At 41.5% G+C, this 18,942-nt stretch overlaps 1 protein-coding gene across 4 annotated transcripts; it reads right to left on the bottom strand.

The window, feature by feature from the left end:
- Nucleotides 1-1,882: 1,882 nt before the first annotated feature.
- Nucleotides 1,883-17,592, bottom strand: tmem129 (transmembrane protein 129, E3 ubiquitin protein ligase). 4 transcript variants are annotated; one of them, XM_072435601.1, is made up of 7 exons: nt 17,336-17,591; nt 12,671-12,729; nt 10,944-11,204; nt 8,599-8,759; nt 4,718-4,877; nt 4,574-4,646; nt 1,883-2,232 (listed from the first exon to the last, which is right to left on the bottom strand). In XM_072435601.1, exons 1-7 carry the CDS (start codon nt 17,538-17,540, stop codon nt 2,039-2,041), a joined length of 1,113 nt encoding a protein of 370 aa, XP_072291702.1. In that variant the 5' UTR covers nt 17,541-17,591; the 3' UTR covers nt 1,883-2,038. The 4 variants fall into 4 exon arrangements, with proteins under 4 accessions (XP_072291702.1, XP_072291711.1, XP_072291720.1 ...); XM_072435610.1 differs by having other exon boundaries at nt 10,944-11,201; XM_072435619.1 differs by lacking the exon at nt 10,944-11,204 and having other exon boundaries at nt 17,336-17,592.
- Nucleotides 17,593-18,942: the final 1,350 nt, after the last annotated feature.

Here is an 18,942-nt window from a genome sequence, read left to right as displayed (position 1 = left end):
TCTAAGGGAGCGCCCAGCCACACGGCGGAGGAAACTCATTTCGACCGCTTGTATCCGCAATCTTGTTCTTTCGGTCACTACCCAAAGCTCATGACCATAGGTGAGGGTAGGAACGTAGACCGACCGGTAAATAGAGAGCTTTGCCTTTCGGCTCAGCTCCCTCTTCACCACAACGGTCCGATGCAGCGTCTGCATCACTGCAGCCGCTGCACCGATCCGCCTGTCGATCTCACGCTCCATCCTTCCCTCACTCGTGAACAAGACCCCGAGATACTTGAACTCCTCCACTTGGGGCAAGGACACCCCACCCACCTGAAGAGGGCAAGCCACCTTTTTCCGGGTTGAGAACCATGGCCTCGGATTTGGAGGTGCTGATTCTCATCCCAGCCGCTTCACACTCGGCTGCAAACCGTCCCAGTGCATGTTGCAGGTCCGGGTTTGATGGAGCCATCATGACAACATCGTCTGCAAACAGCAGAGATGGAATCCTGTGGTCCCCAAACCGGACACCCTCCGACCCCTGACTGCGCCTAGAAATTCTGTCCATAAAAATTATGAACAGAACCGGTGACAAAGGGCAGCCCTGGCGGAGTCCAACATGCACTGGGAACAGGTCTGACTTACTGCCGGCAATACGAACACAGCTCCTACTCCAGTCATACAGGGACCGGATAGCCCTGAGCAAAGGGCCCCGGACCCCGTGCTCCCGGAGCACCCCCCAAAAGACACCCCGAGGGACACGGTCGAAAGCCTTCTCCAGATCCACAAAGCACATGTGGACTGGTTGGGCAAACTCCCATGAGCCCTCGAGCATTCGATGGAGGGTATAGAGCTGGTCCAGTGTTCCACGACCGGGACGAAAACCACTCTGCTCCTCCTGAATCCGAGGTTCGACTATCGGTCGGATTCTCCTCTCCAGTACCTTGGAATAGACCTTACACGGGAGGCTGAGGAGTGTGATCCCTCTGTAGTTGGAACACACCCTCCGGTCCCCCTTCTTGAACAGAGGGACCACCACCCCGGTCTGCCAGTCCAGAGGCACGGCCCCCGACCGCCACGCGATGTTGCAGAGACGTGTCAACCAAGACAGTCCTACAACATCCAGATACTTTAGGTACTCAGGGCGGATCTCATCCACCCCCGGAGCCCTGCCACCGAGGAGTTTGCGAACAACCTCAGTGACTTCAGCTTGGGTGATGGATGAGCCAGCCTCCGAGTCCCCGGTCTCTACTTCCTCTTCGGAAGACGTGACTGAGGGATTAAGGGATTAATATCTAAATATACAAATGTATTAACAATCTGGACTACGAGGGTCACTTTGTAGTGGATAATGAAGAGTGGGAAAGTATATGTACATCTCATTGGAGAACCACAGGCTCAAGGGTTTGATTTAGAAATGGAAAAATTCAATAGACTTTGGACTAAATGGGGCCGTTGTTTTATTGTATCTATGCTGTGATTCTGTATGCATGTATGTTTAGTTCGTTTGTACTTGCTGGTTGTTTTTTTCCATTTGTGTTTGGTTTTATCTACTTCAGCTACAGTTAAAATTCGGCACACTTATTTTCCACATCACACTGAACATAAAAGCCAATGGGGACATGACTATCTTGAACCACACTGTCGTGAACATTTTATAAAATGTCTAATTGCAATGAAAGTAGTGTAAAGTTGGTACTGTGTGTGGGGGAAGGGGTGCTGTAGGCAGGAGGATGAGAGACGGGCTCTTTGCGTTGGCTCATACCCCGCGGCCGCAAGGGGGGCCTTTATATTATAACTACATTGTATTTATATAGCGCTTTTCCACATTCAAGGCACTCAAGTTCTTTGTTAGGTAATATTGGGGCACATACACAGTAAATCCGGTTTAAAAGGAAAAAAGTAACTCTTAACATTTTCTTTATTCTTATGAGGCACACGTGTGCAAGCAATGGTTGTTTTTTACATTAGATGTACAAGAATTATACTATGAAGTAATGCTCCAGTCATTACAAGCAGTCTTTTCATTACAGAATAAATTGTGTTTAAATAAAAGTGTTTAAGAAGAGCTGCGGACCACACACACGTCCAGGACACAGAAATTGGCTCTGCAAGTGGGACAGGGAACTTTGCTGCTCAACCACGTCTCAGGCCTCTGCTGGTTCTGGCGACTGGCAAACCAGCGTCCCATACATGATACACACCACATGGGCCGACACTGGCACCGCTGGCAGTCGCTGTCACTGTCCGAGTCTGGTGGAGAAGAAGATGCCGAAAAATACCAACATACATAAACCACTACTTTATGCTCTCCTCAGGGAGTTTTAATTTACACGTTGTAGCAAACAAGGTTAATTCCTTCATTGGATGTTCAATGACACAAAATGTCGTCACGTGGACAGGCTTATGTTTTGTTGGTTCACTGCATTTAAGTTTAAGGTTTATTGCCATTGTCAATGAACAAACTTGCTTTGGTGATAGGTGGAACATGAAATAAGGAATAATAATAGTAAATAAAATATAAACTATGCATAAAGTAAAATTAACACTTTGACTAAATACTTTGACTAAGTATATACATAAAAACACACTCGTACAAAACTATAATAAGCTATATTATATAATATACAGTGAGGAAAGTAAATATTTGAACACCCTGCGATTTTACAAGTTCTCCTAGAGGTCTGAAATTTCAGAAAAATACTGAATTCACATTGTATGATTTTTAAATAATTTTAAATAAATGTTACTGCTGCAAATAAGTATTTGAACACCTTCCAATCAGCAAGAATTCTGGTTCTCAAACACCATTCAGTCTTTAAAAAGTCCACCTCTACTCCACTTATTAATCTAAAGTAGTAGCTCCTGTTTGAGCTCATAAACTGCATAAAGACACCTGTCCACCCCACAATCAGTCAGACTCCAACTCCATGGGCAAGACCAAAGAGCTGTCAAAAGACCACAGGGACAAAGTGTTAGACCTCCACAAGGCTGGGAAGGGCTATGGGGCAATTGGCAAACAGCTTGGTGAAGAAAAATCAACTGTTGGAGCAATTGAAATAGAAAATAGAAGAGGCTAAAGATGACTGTCAATTTCTCGGGCTCCATGCAAGATCTCACCTCGTGGGGTATCAATGATGATAAGAAAGGTGAGGAAACAGCCCAGAACTACACGGGAGGAGCTGGTCAATGACCTGAAGAGAACTGGGACCACAGCTTCAAACACACGACGCCATCATGGTTTAAAATCATGCATCGCACAGAAAGTTCCCCACAGAAAGTCAGCACATGTCCAGGCCCGTCTGAAGTTTGCCAATGACCATCTGGATGATCCAGAGGAGTCATGGGAGAAAGTCATGTGGTCGGATGAGACCAAAATACAAAATTTTGGTATGAATTCCACTCGCTGTGTTGGAGGAAGAAGGATGCAATACCGTCCCAACTGTGAAGCATGAGGAAAACATCACTGGAGTGGCCTAGCCAGTCTCCAGACCTAAATCGGATAGAAAGTCTTTGGAGGGAGCTGAAACTCTGAACCCTAGAGAAGATCTGTGTGAAGGAGTGAGCCAAAATCCCTGCTGCAGTGTCTGCAAACCTCAAGAACTACAGGAAACGTTTGACCTCTGTAACTGTAAACAAAGGCTTCTGTACCAAATATTAATGCTGATTTTCTCAGGTGTTCAAATAGTGATATGCAGCAATATGTACAATGTGATTTCCATTTTTTTTTTTAAATTCTGTCTCTTACAGTGGAAATGCACCTACGATGAAAATTTCAGACCCCTTCATAAATTCTAAGTGGGAGAACTTCAGCCCCCTCCTCACTTTCCGGACCTTCACAAGTCTTTTTCCTAGGACCTGGACTCCAAATCCAGAATCATGCTTTTCATATGGTGGTTCATTCTCTGCAGTGTCACTACCTCGCACTTCAACTCCCTGTAACTCACCCATAATGTCTGAAATATGCTGCTCCACCTCAGCGATGCATGCTCCGCCTCCGCTCCACCTCCCGCCTTCAGCTCCACTATGTCGGCTTCCATTCACTCAAGCCTGGCATTGTTGTTCCCCGCTCTCACCTCAGCTCTCAATGACGCCATGTCATGCTGCATTTCAGTGTTGCGTGTAAATATAAGTCCTCACCACCCTCCGATAAGGACAGAGAGTCCAGACGGTGCTTGGTTTAGCAGAGGAGGGCTTTTGGCAGCCGCATTGGGCTTGTTAGCCATGTTAGCCGGATTGACTTGTGGGAAGGTCTGTTTTCCACTGGGGAAACAGCCCGTCAGCTTTGACTGCTTAGCTTCCGTAGCGTTACCGGACTTGTGTTTTCCGTGTTTATTCATCTATTGCTCCTTGTTTCTAGGGGTTATATGGGTGAAATGGTGATTTTTAGAATTTTATTTCGGCTGTAGTGGAGTGCGTGTCTCTAGCCTGCCGTCATAAGCAGAAGTTCAACCCAGTTTAAGTTTAACCTGATTCTTTAAAATAAGACCAATGAGTCTAACTGAACTTGAACTTCCAAACAAAACAATATTTAATCTAAGGTATTTGCATACTATACTTTGTAAGTAAATGCAGTAAAAAAGAGAGTCCTTACCTTGAGACTGACAAAGTTGCAGCAGTTTAACGTTGGCTGCAACCAGCATGCAGCCTATACATGGCTCTAGCTCCTGCATGGACACAGTGGACATTAAAATATCTAAAGCAAGTGGACATTAGACTGAGTGGAGCAGAGGCAAACCTGTCCCCTGGGCAGGCTGTACATTGGGTTGTCTTGCACCTGAGCTCTGAATGTGTCCAGAAAGAGCTCGCTGACACTTTGGTAGATCACAACATTGGTCAAGTTTTGGACGGGGGAATGAAGCTTGTCACGCAGCTCAGAGTATTCAATGGAGTTCAGCCTAGACACAAGGGAGAGCAGATCCGTTCGGACACTTTGCATTCATTTTATGATATTTCAATAGTAATACTAGGCCGATATTTTCTAAATGGTTATTGTTGTTTTTGCTGTTTTTATTTATACATATCTATATATACACATATATACATTTGTATATATATATTGCTTTTGTATCGCAGCTTTTGCGATACAAAAATGTGTGTTCAATTGTGTCACCAAAGCGCATAAAAAGCACTGATCACTCGTCAATCGATCGTCAATAACAGCATGACACACTGACGGGTCCCGCTGCTGTCACAGATCGTGCGTACGAAAACTGCTGAGCTGGAGGAGCCACCGGGAGCGCGCGCGGAGGCGCTTTACGAGCGCCGCGTCTCGCTGATCTTACATAGTTATGTATGTTCCCGTTCTCACACATAACTATGTGTGACATGTAGTTATTGTGTAACATGTTGTTATTGTGTAACATGTAGTTATTGTCGTGAGATCAGTGAGACGGGGCGCTCGTAAAAACCCTCGTCGCCTCCGCGCGCGCTCCCGTTTTCACCCCGAGAACCCCCAGGATGTGGAGTTCAAAGGGTCAAACTCACTCATGTCCAGGACAAAACCAAAACGTGTTGTGTGTGTAAGAGAAGTCATTCTAATACAAACAGCTCATCGTCATGACGACTCTGGTGGTGATATGTAACTTGTGAGTGTAAAGACAATATGTAAATGAGACTCATGCAAATAGTCATCTGATGATGATGACTTGGCGTTAATTAATTTGTTCAACAAAAAAATTTATTTGCAAGTTTTCTATTTTATTTAGAAAAAGTGTTAAAAAGTTCATTTGTTAAGAGTTTTTTTTTAATAGAATATTTACAAATACATTTGAAATAAATAATCTTGTTATATCAATGGAAAATATTGATTGTTAGTTACTTTTGTGTTTTGCTATGCAATTATCAAATTGCTATACAAATTTGAAAAAAATTGCGGATTGTGTAGCAGCACCGCTATACAAGTGAAAATCCTTAATCTGAACCCTGATATACATACATATACATATGTATATATACACATATGTATGTATATATATATATATATATATATATATATATATATGTATATATATATATTTATATATATATACATACATATATACATATGTATATATATAATTATATATTTATACATATGTATGTATATATATAAATATATATACACATATATATATATATATATATATATATACATACATATATATATATATATATATATATATATATATATACACATACATATGTGTATATATATATATATATATATATATATATATATATATATACACATACATATGTGTATATATATATATATATATATATATATATACATATGTATATATATATACATATGTATATATATATATATATATATATATACATATGTATATATATATATATATACATATATATACATATATATATATACATATGTATATACATATGTGTGTATATATATATATATACATATATATACATATATATATATACATATGTATATACATATGTGTGTGTGTATATATATATATATATATATATATATATATATATATATATATATATATATATATATATATATATATATATATATATATATATATATATATATATATATATATATCAATGCACCCTGTTACACGGACCGTGCTCGTAATTCACCCGTGACTCACATTCTTCATGTCCTTCGACATTATTTTTTTATTATTGTTTACTCAGAAAACGGTCAGTTAAGAATTTTTTTTTGTAATATAACATAATAATAATTCCACTGATCTCAGGGCTCAGATGAAGGATTTTCACTTGTATAGCAGTGCTGCTAAACAATCCGTAATTTTTTTCTAATTTGTATAGCAATTTGATAATTGCATAGCAAAACACGAAAGTGACTAACAATCAGTATTTTCCATTGATGTAACAAGATTATTTATTTCAAATGTATTTGAAAATTTCTATTAAAAAAAAACTCTTAACAAATTAACTTTCAAACACTTTAAAAACAAATTCTAAATAAAACAGAAAACTTGCAAATAAAATTAGTTGTTGAACAAATTAATTAAGACCAAGTGAGATGGCCTTATTTACATTTAATCAGATGACTATCTGCAGGAGTCTCATTTACATATTAATTGTCTTTACACTCACAAAAAATATGTATTAAATGTCCCATAACACGCAAAATCGACTTTTCAGAGCTTTTAACCTTCTTACATTGCTATTTGTGCTTCATATATGTACCCAGAGTGTTTTTTTGATTGATTCCCGCAGTTTTTAGCTATAGTACAGACTATATCCTTTACTCGAATCTCCAAACTGACGGGCGGTGGATCAAGACCGCGTCATAAGGGCAAGCACGCGTTAAATTTCCCCATGTGGGACAGTAAAGGAATATCTTATCTTATCTTATTTCTACACTGTGGAGAGGGGTCGTATAGTCAGGACCAGCCCCGTCGTCTTTCACCGGCGCTAGAATCGAAAACGTGATTATTGAGTTAGTTTGTTTACACCCCCACCGTCTCCGGGGTGGGCGGGGCACACACGCACTCTCTGAGACTACGTCACGGGTTGGGCGGGGGAGCCAGATCGCTCTTCGCAAGGGTGGGGGCAAATATCAAACCAAGCCGTTTGCATTTCCGGGTTGGTGAGGGGGTCCAAGGTCTGGGTGATATTTCTTAACTATTATGTTATGGGTGTTGCACAACCCTTATTATTATCAAATATACACTTAGGATAGACTATAGAACGTGAAAAAAAGCCATGATATGGCACCTTTAAACTTCTGATGGAAAAATAAAGGTGTATTTATTGTGTTATTTAAATTGTACCGCTCTATTTAACGTTCCATTCCAGCTATAAAACGTTTCCATTTTTCGTTTTGCTATTTGATGACGGTCCATAAGTACTCGTCTCGGCTCGAGCTGCACATTTGATGACGGCCCCTAAGTACTCGTTTCGGCTCGAGCTGCACATTCAGAGCAGTGTAATTTGCTGCGCCCAAAATACGCATCTGATTTTTAAAAGCAAGGTTGTAGTCACTTGGCAGAGTAAACATGAGTATTTTGGCATGTGAATGATCTGCAAAGACTTTTGCGTCTAGGAGCTATTGACCTCGGAAGTCTGAATCTGTGAATATGACGCTAACTTTACCACACTGTGGCTCCTCCCGCTTTCAGACTCGCGATCTGTGACAGCAGCGGGACTTGTCATGACAACACAGCATCCTACATTGTGTCATGCCGTTGTTGACAATCAATTGACGAGTGATCAGTACTTTTAGGCGTTTTGGTTATACAATTGAACACACATTTTTGTATTGCAAAAGCTGCGAATGCATCGCATTTGAGAGAAATTGCGTTGCATTTTGCAATGCGATACCGCTTATTCTGAACCCTGGATCTGAAAGAAATAAGGTGAGAGTTGTGTTTGTGTTAAGAATATAGTGTCGTGAGACTCCGACAGTTTACTGCATGTCCTCCCTCCTCTCATCCCCCAGTTCACGCTATCTTTACTGTCTAATAAAGACTACGGGCAATTTTTTTTTTTTTAAGTGTAAAAAAAATTTCAGAGCTGAAGTTGACAGCTGAACAAAATTCTAACCTGCTCTTCAGCTCAATTTAGGGAAGATCAGAAAGTTATAATGACGGGCAACAACAACCATTTTTTCTGAATGAGGTGCAGTACCTGATGTGGAACGGGCTCATGGAACGGTTGGTGCTGTCAACCTTTAGAGTGAGGATCTGTGTGGGCGACGCAGAGTCTGGAGACATGTGGTGCTGCCGGGAGTGCACCATGCTGACCTGGCACTGGCTCTGTAGGGCCATTGACACGCTGTAAGTGCTGACCTGCACACAACACCAAGGCATGTCACACTGGCATCTTCTACTCAAATACACATTCTGGGTTAAGAGAAGAACAAATGAGAAATTCTTATAGCTTATATAAATGCCCAATACAGGGACTTCCTGTTGGTGCCCAGAGAGGAATGGCTGCCTAGCTTGGTAGTGTCGGTCGGGCTGTGGTCGAGTCCAATGGATTTACAAGTTCACCTGGGGAGACCCGATATTTCTACGTGGTGGTAGACATATAATGACCTGGGAAACTTATTTCGGAAACATGTCTAAGAAAACAAGTAGGAAAACACCTCCGAGAACTGAGCTGGCCATGCTAAATCAAAGCTAGCTAGTCCCACATCGGCATCAAGCTCCCCCTCCCACGCCCGCTCCCGCTTCGGAAAGACTGTGGAGGAGACCCAAGATGAGATAGACCCGATGATTATGGCGGCTTTGAGGGCGATAACTGAGAAACTGACTTACAAACTCTTCCTTGGGCGCTAGCCCAACCAACTTTAAATTTGATGACAATCTTCTTCAGGAGCAGGGCATCAAAATGTATCAAAGGTTTTATTTTAAGTAGTACGGTCTCTATGCAGCGGAGCCGCAAATTTGACAAATTTGAACTCAAGCGACTGTTAGTCCCTTTTTTTTAAATGCGCACACTCACCCCCACCCTCCGGTTCTTTCCAAGAGGTCACCTACCATCAAACCTTGTGCGTGAGCACGCAACAGCTCCGATGCTACATGTGCGTTTGTTTATTAGCGTGACGGATCGCATATTTTGTCTATGCAGATTTCCGTCTGATCAGCTCGAACACAGTCTTTCTCTGTCGTCCCTCAGCCATTTTTGTACTGTATACTGAAGGATCTCGCTAAACACACACAGGCATATCAACCATGCATGCGCAGCCAGGAAACGTGCTGCTATGTGCAGTAGCACGCGGGGAATGATTGACATGCGGGAGAGCTACTCGGCTGTCCACGCCACGAGGAAATGAGACTCAGATTGGTTGCCCAAAATCCTCTATTATTCCTTAAATTTGCACTGGTTATGCACAGTTCAATGTGTCCGCGTTTGTTTAGTTCTCATCTACGAGGGCCGTTGGATTCCGCTTGCAGCTTTATTTATTTTTTCAATTTTAGAAACAAATAGACAAAACCAAACACTTATAGAACACAAAATGGCCAGTGAGTTTTGTTCCATTCCATCGATTGTAACACCATGAATTGTTTTTGATTGTCTAATTATTGGGCCAGTGGTTACAGATACAAAGCAAACAGGAGGGGGGACCAGGCACAGCCCTGTCTCACCCCTCTCTCCAGGGTCAGCGGATCCGTTAGGTGTCCATTGATTTTAATTCTTGATGTTGGACCATCATAAAGAGCCCCAATATTTTTTTTTACATATAAAGTCGTCCATTTGAAATTTGTTCAACAACTTAAATAAATAAGGCCAGCTAACAGAATCAAAAGCTTTCTCTGTATCCAAACTAATGATCAAAGCTTTGTCTCGTTGTTTTTGTATATGGTTCATTATGTGAAGAGATCTTTTTACGTTATCCTGTGTTTGTCGTTTGTTAATGAATCCTGTTTGATCATTGTGGATTAAATTTGGGAGTATTTGTTCAATTTTTTTTGACATAATTGAGGTGTATAAACGATAATCAACATTCAGAATAGAAATGGGTTTGTATGAGGCACAATCCAATCGGTCCTTCCCTTCTTTAGGTATTAGAGATATAATGGCTTCTTTCCAACTCTGAGAGATCTGAGCTTTTTTAAGGGCCCAGTTAAATGTTGTTGAAAGCAAAGGGATAAGTGTTTCTTTTAGAGCTTTGCCTGTCCCGTATTTTAAAAATTGTTCTTTCATCTTTTCTATGATAAACCTGTAATTTCTATCATTATCACTTAATATTGGTTTACAAAAATATGTGTTCATAAGTATAACAAAAATCTTACCAGCTGTCAATTTAAAAAATCTGGTAAGTTTAGAATGTTATGAACGCAACCTACTCTAAAGTTTGGAGTACAGAAAAGTAAAGAGTTTGAATTCCAGCTCTGACAATTTGCTGCATGTCCTTCCTTCTCTCATCCCCATTTCACACTGAGCTGTCCTGTCTAATGAAGCCTTTGGGCTAAAAAATCCTTTAAAAAAAGAAAAATAAAGACATGAGTACAGTTTCATGAACTTACTTTTAGCACCCAGCTGTCCGTGACAATAACGCGTGCTCCGTGAACTCCAGCTGTGAATTTGTCCACTCGGCGGAACTCGGTGTTGAGGCTGGCAGCCAGGGAGCCCCAGCTCCTGTGTGGAGGCTGTGTGTGGATCTGTAACATGCGGCTGATGGGGTGGTTCTCCCACTTCCACATTGCCCAGTACACAACCAGAGTCCAGGCGCCCACATGCACCGAGAGCGCCACCAGAAGGTAGAGCTGCCAGGCCTCACTCACCTGCTTATACAAATGCACAGGTAACACACAAATAGGGGTGGGTGATACAAAAATTAATCTAAATATTTTGGGAAATCATCACAACCTAGTTGCTAAACTCAACATTATTTTGTCAACTTTGTTTCGAAAAGCTTGTCAGCCACTTGGCAAATCACACATTTTTTTGATAATAAGATATTTTGTTGTCTTTGTAATTGAAAATAATTCATAAATTATGGATATTATTTTTAAGATTATGCAGCAATTTTATTTTATTTTAAAACAGCTTTTTGAGAGGTTTATTATTATAAACAAAACTCAATATTGTAATTTAACATGGAATATTATCTTGTAGAATATCCAAATAGTTAATTACCCCCCGGACCTTTAAGATTTAATAATAATAATAATAATAATAATAATAATAATAATAATAATATAACAAATGCGCTATAGAGGCTTGTCGAAGCCTCTCAAAGTGTTGCACTGAAGTCTTTATTCATTCATTCATATTTTTGGAGCTGAAATATTGTTAAAATGATATGTAAACCACAAAAAAACCTCACAGATACAAGTGGTCGAAATGTGTTTCCTCTGCGGGGTGGCTCGGTGCTCCCTTAGCGATAGGGTGAGGAGCTCAGTCACACGCGGAAACTCTGAGTAGAGCCGCCCGCTCCTCCTCCACGTCGAGAAGAGCCACCTGAGGTGGCTCGGGCATCTATTCCGGACGCCTATTGGCGCCTTCTTGGGGAGGTGTTCCGAGTATGTCCCACGAGAAGAGGCCCCAAGGAAGACCCAGGACATGCTGGAGGGACTATGTCTCTCGGTTGGCCTGGGAACACCTTGAGATCCCCCTGGAGGAGCTGAAGGAAGTGTCTGGAGCAAGGGAAGTCTGAGAGCCCCTGCTTAGGTTTTTGCCCCCGCGACACGGCCTTGGATAAGCAGAATCAGATGGATGGATTGATGTAAACAATCAATCAGATTGCAGCTGGAACCTTTCAGCTTATGTTTTACAGAGGACAACATGCCATTGCAGAACACGTTCCTGAAGTTTAGAATAGTTGACTTGTGGACCCAGAACTTGGTAGCAATAACTCTGCATTCTACGCTATTAGCAAGCATGTACAAGACGATGGCGACTCGCATGTTTAGTGGGATTGGTGCACGCACAGTCACAGGTTCAGGGCTGAGAACGTCCTCCATCATTTGGAAATTCTTCACCCAGTCTGAATCTGAACTCCTTCAGAACTACTCTCTCCCACCAGTCCTTGCTCTGAACCTGCATCCAAAGGTAAAGGGCACTTGGCCAAGAGCTACTGCACTCACCTTTTTGAATCAATATACTCTCTTGTAACTTGAGCAGAACTGGTCTGACCGGTTTGGGGGAGTTTTCTGTGCATGTAAACTTAGTGAATTAAGTTTAAATGCACATCTACCCTCTATTAATGAGGGGTTATTTTATATTCAAGTTAGTAACTGTGGAAGCTTACCTCCAGTATGTGTTCCATGTGATGTTCTGGAGCAGCCAGACACATGCCCAAGTAGTAACCTGCAAAAGCACACAAAGGGACAGGTCAGCCAGTGCCACTCTACAGCAGCTGCTCTGGTGTGGACATGGCTAAGCAGAAGTATGCTCATGAAAGACCTGAGCAATACAGTGGTCCAAGACTGGAATTTGAAACTAGCAGAGGGCAGAGGACAGTACCACCAGTCCAGGGACATGGGCTGCAAATTAGCCTGTAGCTAGAAGCCTTATGTACATAATATCGGTTATCTATTTGGAGGCAATGTTTAAAGGCGCAATGGACGATTTTTCGGCGATTTTAGAACGCAGGCGGAAGTGCGCGTGTGCACTCCCCCGTGCGGACTGATACAACACACACGTGCGTTTGTTTATCAGCGCGACGGATCGCATCGCGTCTCTCGTCTCCCGTAGATTTCCGTCTTCTTCTGAGTCAGCTCGAAAAGTCTTTCTCCGTCTTCATCTTGCCCCGTACACTGAGGGAACTATATTATGATAGATCAATGCGCTTAGACACGCGGAAATGTGGGACGAGCCACACGCGGCTGCAGGTGAGCGGTAGGTGCGTTTTATGATTGATACGTGGCAGGACTAATCGGCAGTCCACGCCACGAGGAAATAAGACTCAGATTTGGGCAAAAAAAATCGTCCATTCAACCTTTAATTGTCCCTGTCCAATAAATAAATAACATCAGCAGGATTTACTGGTCATCATCCTCTGTAGCAGAAGGCAAGGCAAGCTTATTTGTAGAGCACCTGTTCCAGATTTTAGCTGCATAAAACTGAAACGCAGATTCCCATGTTTAGTTCTGACTCTGGGCACCAGCACGAGGCCGGTCCATGTTTAGTCCTGACTCTGGGCACCAGGACGAGGCCGGTCCATGTTTAGTCCTGACTCTGGGCACCAGCACGAGGCTGGTCGATGTTTAGTTCCAACTCTGGGCACCAGCAGGAGGCCAGTCCATGTTTAGTCCTGACTCTTGGGACCAGGACAAGGCCGGTCCATGTTTAGTCCTGACTCTGGGCACCAGGACGAGGCTGGTCCATGTTTAGTTCCAACTCTGGGCACCAGCAGGAGGCCAGTCCATGTTTAGTCCTGACTCTTGGCACCAGGACAAGGCCGGTCCATGTTTAGTCCTGACTCTGGGCACCAGGACGAGGCCGGTCCATGTTTAGTCCTGACTCTGGGCACCAGCATGAGGCTGGTCCATGTTTAGTCCCGACTCTGGGCACCAACAGGAGGCCGGTCCATGTTTAGTCCTGACTCTGGGCACCAGCAGGAAGCCGGTCCCTCAGATCCTCAGAGTCCGAGATGGTTAATATGGCACTAACATGTCTGAGATGTACTTTGGTGAAAGGCCATGGAGAGACTTTAAAGTCAGAGAATAGTCTCTGAGCCACAGGGAGCCAGTGCAGAGACCTGAGAACACGACTAATGTGATCGTACTTCCTAGTTCTAATCAGGACCCGAGCAGCAGCGTTCTGGATGTACAGCAACTGTTTTACAGCTCGTTTGTAGATGCCAGTGAGCAGGCAGTTGCCGTAGTCTAATCTACTCTAATCTGAGAATCAATGTTATTGATTTGATGTGGCTGTTAAAGGTCAAGTCTGAGTCCATTATTACCCCCAGATTTCTAACTTGATTTGTAGGTTATAGAGCGAGACTCTGGAGGTGACTGCTTTCAGTCTTGTCTGAGTTCAACTGGAGAAAGTTGTTTTGCATCCACACACGGATCATTTGGATGAGTGTATCGACTGCATAATTGTGATAGGACACATTTTTGCTGCATATCAACGTCATGTAGTTTGCATGTTTCTACCTGCGTCTGGGTGAGTTTCCTCCAGACTCAGGTTTTCCCCATCATCCCAAAACTTGCACCATAGACAAATTAAACTACAGAGATGATAAAGTGTACCTTAACCTAACCTTAATTTTCAGTAATCAGAGGGCTTTATATATATATATATATATATATAAAATATATATATATATATATATATATATATATATATAAAATATATATATATATAAAAAATATATATATATATAAAAAATATATATATATATATATAAAAAAAAATATATATATATTATATATATATATATTATATATATAATATATATATATATTATATATATAATATATATATATATATTATATATATAATATATATATATAAAATATATATATATTATATATATAAAATTATATATATATATATTATATATATATATATAAAATTATATATATATATATATATATATATATATATATATATAAATATATATATATATATATATATATATATATATATATATATATATAAAAACAGCTACGCCCTGCCAGTGATCCGATACCCTGCAGGAGTAATCAGTTGGCCAAAGGAGGAGATACAGACCACAGATGTTAAGACACGAAAGCTCCTGACCATGCATGGAGGGCTCCATCCCAAATCCAGCACCCTGAGACTGTACACTAGCTGTAAGGAAGGAGGCCGGGGACTAGAGAGTGTCCTATCCAGGACGAAATGTCCAAGATCCATAAGTACATCAAGGACAAGGTTTCTACAGATGATGTGCTCAGTGAATGTCTCAGACAATGGGAAACAGAGGATGATGAGCAGCTGGAGGGACCATCATGGGAGGACACGCCCCTACATGGGATGTACCACCGGAACATAACTGAAGTGGCTGATATCACGAAATCCTACCAATGGCTAGAAAGAGCCGGTCTGAAGGAGAGCACAGGATCATGGCAGCACAGGAGCAGGCCCTGAACACCAGATCAATAGAGGCCCAGATCTACCACACCAGACAAGACCCGAGGTGTAGGCTGTGCAAAGGGGGCCCTGCGACCATCCCGCACATAACGGCAGGGTGCAAGATGCTGGCAGGGACAGCATACATGGAGCGCCATAACCAGGTGGCTGGCATAGTGTACAGAAACATCTGTGCAGAGTACGGGCTGGAGACCCCAAGGACAAAGTGGGAAACACCTCCAAAGGTGGTGGAGAACGACCGAGCCAAGGTCCTTTGGGACTTCCAGATACAGACAGACCGAATGGTAATGGCGAACCAACCGGACATAGTGGTGGTCGACAAGGTACAGAAGAAAGCCGTGGTGGTGGACATTGCAGTACCATGGGATGGTAACATCCGGAAAAAGGAACATGAGAAACTAGAGAAATATCAAGGCCTCAGAGAGGAGCTGGAGAAGGCCTGGAGCGTGAAGGTATCGGTGGTGCCCATAGTGATCGGAGCACTTGGGGCAGTGACCCCCAAACTGGAGGAATGGCTTGAGCAGATCCAGGAAAAACATCAGACATCTCGGTCCAGAAAATTGCAGTGCCAGGAACAGCAAAGATACTGAAGAACCCTCAAGGTCCCAGGCCTCTGGTAGAGGACCCGAGCTTGAAGGGGGATAAATAGAGACCGCCCGCGGAGGGTGAGAAAGATATATATATATTTAAAATTTCACACAAACACACACACATAGACAAAAATCACAATTAACCATGCACACATAGAAACTCAGCAGTTGCCGCTGTCTGACAACCCTGCAAGGACAAAGTTCTGCTCGGACGATGCTTCGAGAATAAGCTGCAAGAATTGCAAAAGAAAATTATGTCATTTTGATCCTACGGCTCTTGGTGTAAGAACAAACCTCTTGCTTCTTATGAAGTATGAAGTGGCTTTATTCTCGGGTTCGACGTGACATTTTGGGGCAGGTCAGGTGAGACGTTTTGCTTAGCATGGATATATTATCCGGATAGGGCATTGCTAGCTTAAACCTGTCGTGAATCAGCCCCAGTGGTCAGTCAGTTGGAACTGCAGCGAAGAAATCCTCTGCAACCCAGACAGCATTTTTCCCATAGAGCGCTATGTAAAAACATTGTTTTCAGGTCATAATCCTTAATTTCTCTTGAGAACAAATTTAAAATTTTTAGCTCCGCTCTAGCGGGGTGTTCTATCATTTCAAAAAATAGAAGAAAAAATGTGTTATATATATTGCAGCTGCCTCAATGGAATACTGCCGTTGTGTCCTTGGGCAAAGACACTTAACTCTGTCTCTGCCAACATCTGGTGTGTGAATGGGTGATTGGTTCCTTGATGTAATGTGCTTTGAGTGCCTTGACTGTAGAAATGTGACCATTTACCATTTTACTATTTTGGACATGGAGTTGTAGACAGAACCTGTCATCCCGATTCTGGAGCCCAGAACTAACCCTAAACCTAACCTTAACCCTAACCCTAACCCTAACCCTAACCTTAATGTTTAAACCCGAAAAAAATTAACTGTGCCAAAAGCGGGGATCGAAATCAAAACTTCCCGCATGCAAGTCCGCGTCTCTAACCGCAGGGCCAACTCGTTTAGCAAACTAATTGCTGCGAGACTGAATATACTTGCTAAATTGGGATGACAGGTTCTGTCTACAACCGCATGTCTATTTTGGTGGCTAAAGAGCAATTTTCTCGTACTCATATCTAAAATACGTCTCAAGTTAAGTACAGATCCTCAAAAACTTCACTGAAATATAGTGACCACTTCTATCTGCAGGCTCTTCTGCTCACATGACACCAGGTACTGGGGCCACGTCATCAAAGTATATACATCTGAGGGACACTTCGTACCCAAAGGCAGTGCGGAGTGCACCAGCAGTGTGACGCTGCTCCTGCGGATGTGGTACTGAACGAAGCCCATGTCCTCACTGCCCAGCCACGAAGAGAACAGGTTTTGGACAGTCAGGCCGGCCGAGCGGAACTCATTCGGAGTGAAGACAAAGCACAGGCAAAAAACCCAGTACGCGAGTGTAAAACTCAGCTCCGGCGTCTCCATGTTTTCTGTTGTTGTTGTTCTTATTCTTCTTCGTGTGTGGTTTTATTCACGGTTGGCATAAACTTGCACATTACCGCCACCAACTGATAAGGAGTGTGAACTGGAACGCGTTACACAGGAACCTGCTCTAAAACAGGCTAATTAGTATGTTGAAACTTGCACTCTTTGGATGTTGGTCCACCAAATCAAATAAAACATTTTCAAGGTTGTAAAGACTGTCCTTCATTTTCTTTATTTTGTTGATTGTATTTAACACATTCCACAGATGTAATTAATCAGTAAGCACGTCCGTGCTTAGCTGCGGCTCGTCGGAAAGATTGACAAGAGTTGACAGCTGCAACTGAGGCGAAAAGATCAAAACCGCATATTGTTTTTGTTTCACCGTTTGTTATGCAAGATAATATATCCTTTATGACAAATCAGAGAAGCACTTACTATAATAGCTGTGTTTTATTTTTTCCTCAAGCCTAAATTCGATGATCTGATACAACAATATACTATAAACTTTATTCTAAATACAACCAAATGAAAGAATAACTCTACTCTCTACACAGATACTTAAAATTTGAATGCAGCATTTTCTGTAGGCTACGTTGGGGGTTACATGTATTCACTTGAAAAACGGATCATGTAAAAATGGCGATTTTGTGAGCAGGTGAAGAAATTAAATAAATTATAATTGAACTTGAATAAAACTAAATTTATGGTATTCAGTAACAAACATGTAGATAATGATGATAAAATAAATAGTTATGAAATTGAAAGAGTCAATTATATTAAGTTTTTTGGAGTGATCATAGATTGCAAAATTACATGGAAAACACATATACAAAATGTACTGAAAAAAGTGTCAAAAACTACTGCCATTTGTATAAAATTGCAGTAGTTTTTGACACTTTTTTCTGTTGTTGTGCCTTAGTGCTCTTGTTAATGCACTTTTGCAATTTTTCATTGCTTTAGGACAGGCCTACACATGCTTATTGTATTGTGCAGTGGCGGCTGGTGATGCAAAATATACGGGGGCTTTTTTTTATGTCCAAAAGTGAATATTTTACATTGACTGTATAATACACATTTTAAATACACATTTACAACTGAATGAATGAATGAATTAAACAAACTTTATTTCCACTTTTGGTAATGGTAATACTATGACTTAGAGGCAGATACCATTTGTGAGAAAATAAATTTGACACAAAATGACTTTTAATATATTGGATTGTAAGGAGCAAAGCAAAAATCGATACTGTAACTTACACTGCATACTAGCAATTACTACATTAAGAGAAAATAAAAAAACACAAACAATTGTTGGTGCCTGTTTCATAAAACAGCTTCTAAGTGGCACGAACTAAACTAAACTAAATGAGTAGCATTTAATATTTTTAGATTGACGGTAATT

The sequence above is a fragment of the Eucyclogobius newberryi genome, unplaced genomic scaffold, assembly GCF_026437365.1.
Source record: "Eucyclogobius newberryi isolate DKJ021-1_F unplaced genomic scaffold, fEucNew1.0.hap1 SCAF_11, whole genome shotgun sequence".
Taxonomy (NCBI): Eukaryota; Metazoa; Chordata; class Actinopteri; order Gobiiformes; family Gobiidae; genus Eucyclogobius; species Eucyclogobius newberryi.
Note: the sequence above shows the minus strand (reverse complement) of the source record. Positions and strands in the feature narration are given on the sequence as shown.